Consider the following 2,500-nt stretch of genomic DNA (forward strand, 5'->3'; position numbering starts at 1 on the left):
ATAACGAAGAGCTGCATGATCAGAGTAAACAATGACTTTAGTACCAAGCAAATAAGATCGAAATTTTTCTAAAGTAAAAAATAACAGCTAAAAGTTCTTTTTCAATAGTAGAATAATTTCTCTGGGCATCATTTAAAGTCCTTGAAGTATAATAAATGGCATGAGACGCTTTTCCAATTCTTTGACCCAAGACAGCGCCTATTGCATAATCACTTGTGTCGCACATTATCTCAAAAGGAATGTTCCAATCAAGAGGTTGGATAACTGGGGTAGAAGTCAACAGTTCCTTCAATTTATTAAATGCCTTTTTACACACCTCATCGAACTCAAAAGTCATATTCTTTTGTAGTAACTTGCATAGGGGTAATGCTATTTTGGAGAAGTCCTTGATGAATCTTTGGTAAAAACCTGCATGTCCAAGAAAAGAACGAACTTCCCGTACACTAGTGGAATAAGGTAAAGATTGAATAATATCAACTTTAGCTTTATCTACCTCAATTCCCCTAGATGAAACAATATGACCCAAAACTATACCTTGTTCAACTATAAAATGACATTTTTTCAAATTTAACACAAGGTTAGTTTCTATACATCTTTGAAGAACAAGTGTAAGGTTATGCAAACAATTATCAAAGGAGTCTCCATAAACAGTAAAATCATCCATAAAGACTTCTATGATATGCTCAATAAAATCTGAAAATATACAAAGACTAAAAGGCATGCGACGATATGCAAAAGTCCCGAATGGACATGTAAAAGCCGTCTTTTCTTGATCCTCCGGAGCAATTACAATCTGAAAATAACCTGAATAACCATCAAGAAAATAATAGTAAGAATGACCAGCTAACCTTTCAAGCATTTGAACAATAAAAGATAAAGGAAAGTGGTCCTTGAGGGTTACAGAATTTAATTTTCTATAATCTATACAAATCTGCCACCCATTCTGAACATGGGTAGTAACTAACTCATCATTCTGAATTTTCATAACAGTTATTCCAGTCTTTTTAGGAACCACTTGAACCGGGCTAACCCAATTGCTATCTGAAATAAGATAAATCACTCCAATTTCAAGAAGTTTGAAGATCTGCTTCTTCACTACATCCATTATAAGCGGGTTCAATCTTCTTTCTGGTTGATGGTAAGGTTTTGCTCCATCTTCAAGTAAGATACGATGCATGCATGTAGACGGGCTAATTCCTTTAATATCTGCAATTGTCCAACCAATAGCCGTCTTATGCTCCCTAAGGACCTGCACAAGCTTTTCTTCTTGCGGTGTACTAAGTTTACTGGAGATGATCACTGGTAATGTTCCTCTGTCTCCAAGGAACATGTACTTGAGGTGATTGGGGAAAGGCTTCAAATCCGGAATAGGAGCCTACAAAACAGAGGGTAAAAGTCTCTTGTTAGAAACTGATAATGTAATATAAGAAATGTTACCTGATTGTTGTAACTTTGGAAAATCATTCAATGCTGCAACAGTTTCCTGCAAATCAATACTCAAGGTAAACTCCTCTTCTTCAAGATGCTTACTAATGACAACTTCCAATCCATCTTTTCCATTAAGTTCAAAATTTTCATGTGCTAAAAAATCAATCACATCAATAGAATAAACATGATTATCATCACAAGGATATTTCATGGCTTCATAAATATTAAACTTAATAATTTCACCATCAAATTCCATGGTAAGTGTGCCACTATGAACATCTATCTTAGTTTTGGATGTCTTTAAGAATGGTCTTCCTAACAAAATAGGAGTAGTTTGATCATCATTCTCCATATCAAGCACATAAAAATCAACAAAAAAAATCAAATCATTAACTTGCACAAGAACATCCTCAACTACACCTTTAGGATAGGCATTAAATCTATTAGCCAATTGAATCACAACACCAGTTTTATTCAAAGGTCCAAGTTTTAAAGAAGCATATATAGAATATGGCATGACATTGATAGAAGCTCCTAAATCTAGCATGGCCTTCTCAAATCTAGTGTTACCTATCGTACAAGGGATAGTAAACATACCTGGATCTTTGCACTTTGAAGAGAGTTTTCTTTGAATAACTGCAAAAACATTATCCCCTACTCTCTGTAGACACCCCATTTTTGCATTCACCTGATTAATCAACTCGTCAACCCGATCGCAATGATTCCCCATGATGGATGTGTATTCCATTGCTTTATTTTGTTACCCGATATGTTTCAGAAATCCGGATGAGGTATCTCGAATTGACAAAACCTTAGAAATCACGCTACGTTAGGAAAATACGACCCCAGAAATATAGAAATCATCATCTTGCAGACAAAAAAAGAAGTTTTACGATAAAAATCACTAAAAATTGACCAAATTACCAAAATACCCTTAACCTCAAAACAACCCTAGAGCCTACGTTACGCTTAGGAAAACTCTCTCGAACACATAAAATAATAAATCGGAACCAAATAAATCATTTCGCCAATTTTAACAGAATTCAACAAAATTACGAAAATGCCCCTCATA

At 34.7% G+C, this 2,500-nt stretch overlaps 1 protein-coding gene across 1 annotated transcript in view; it reads right to left on the reverse strand.

Moving 5' to 3' along the window:
* The window catches only part of LOC147389059 (uncharacterized), a 3,602-nt gene extending 1,498 nt beyond the window's left edge, over nt 1–2,104 (reverse strand). The window contains exons 1-4 of the mRNA XM_086419722.1: nt 1,478–2,104; nt 625–1,375; nt 409–543; nt 1–11 (exon numbers count right to left, since the gene is read on the reverse strand). The exon at nt 1–11 is cut by the window's left edge and continues 206 nt beyond it. Of these exons, the coding sequence (XP_086275848.1) occupies nt 1–11; nt 409–543; nt 625–1,375; nt 1,478–2,104 (1,524 nt within the window). The remainder of the gene's footprint in view (nt 12–408; nt 544–624; nt 1,376–1,477) is intronic.
* Nucleotides 2,105–2,500: the final 396 nt, after the last annotated feature.

Source organism: Akebia trifoliata, chromosome 12 (assembly GCF_017979445.1).
Source record: "Akebia trifoliata isolate Shusen 1 chromosome 12, ASM1797944v1, whole genome shotgun sequence".
NCBI classification, from domain to species: Eukaryota; Viridiplantae; Streptophyta; class Magnoliopsida; order Ranunculales; family Lardizabalaceae; genus Akebia; species Akebia trifoliata.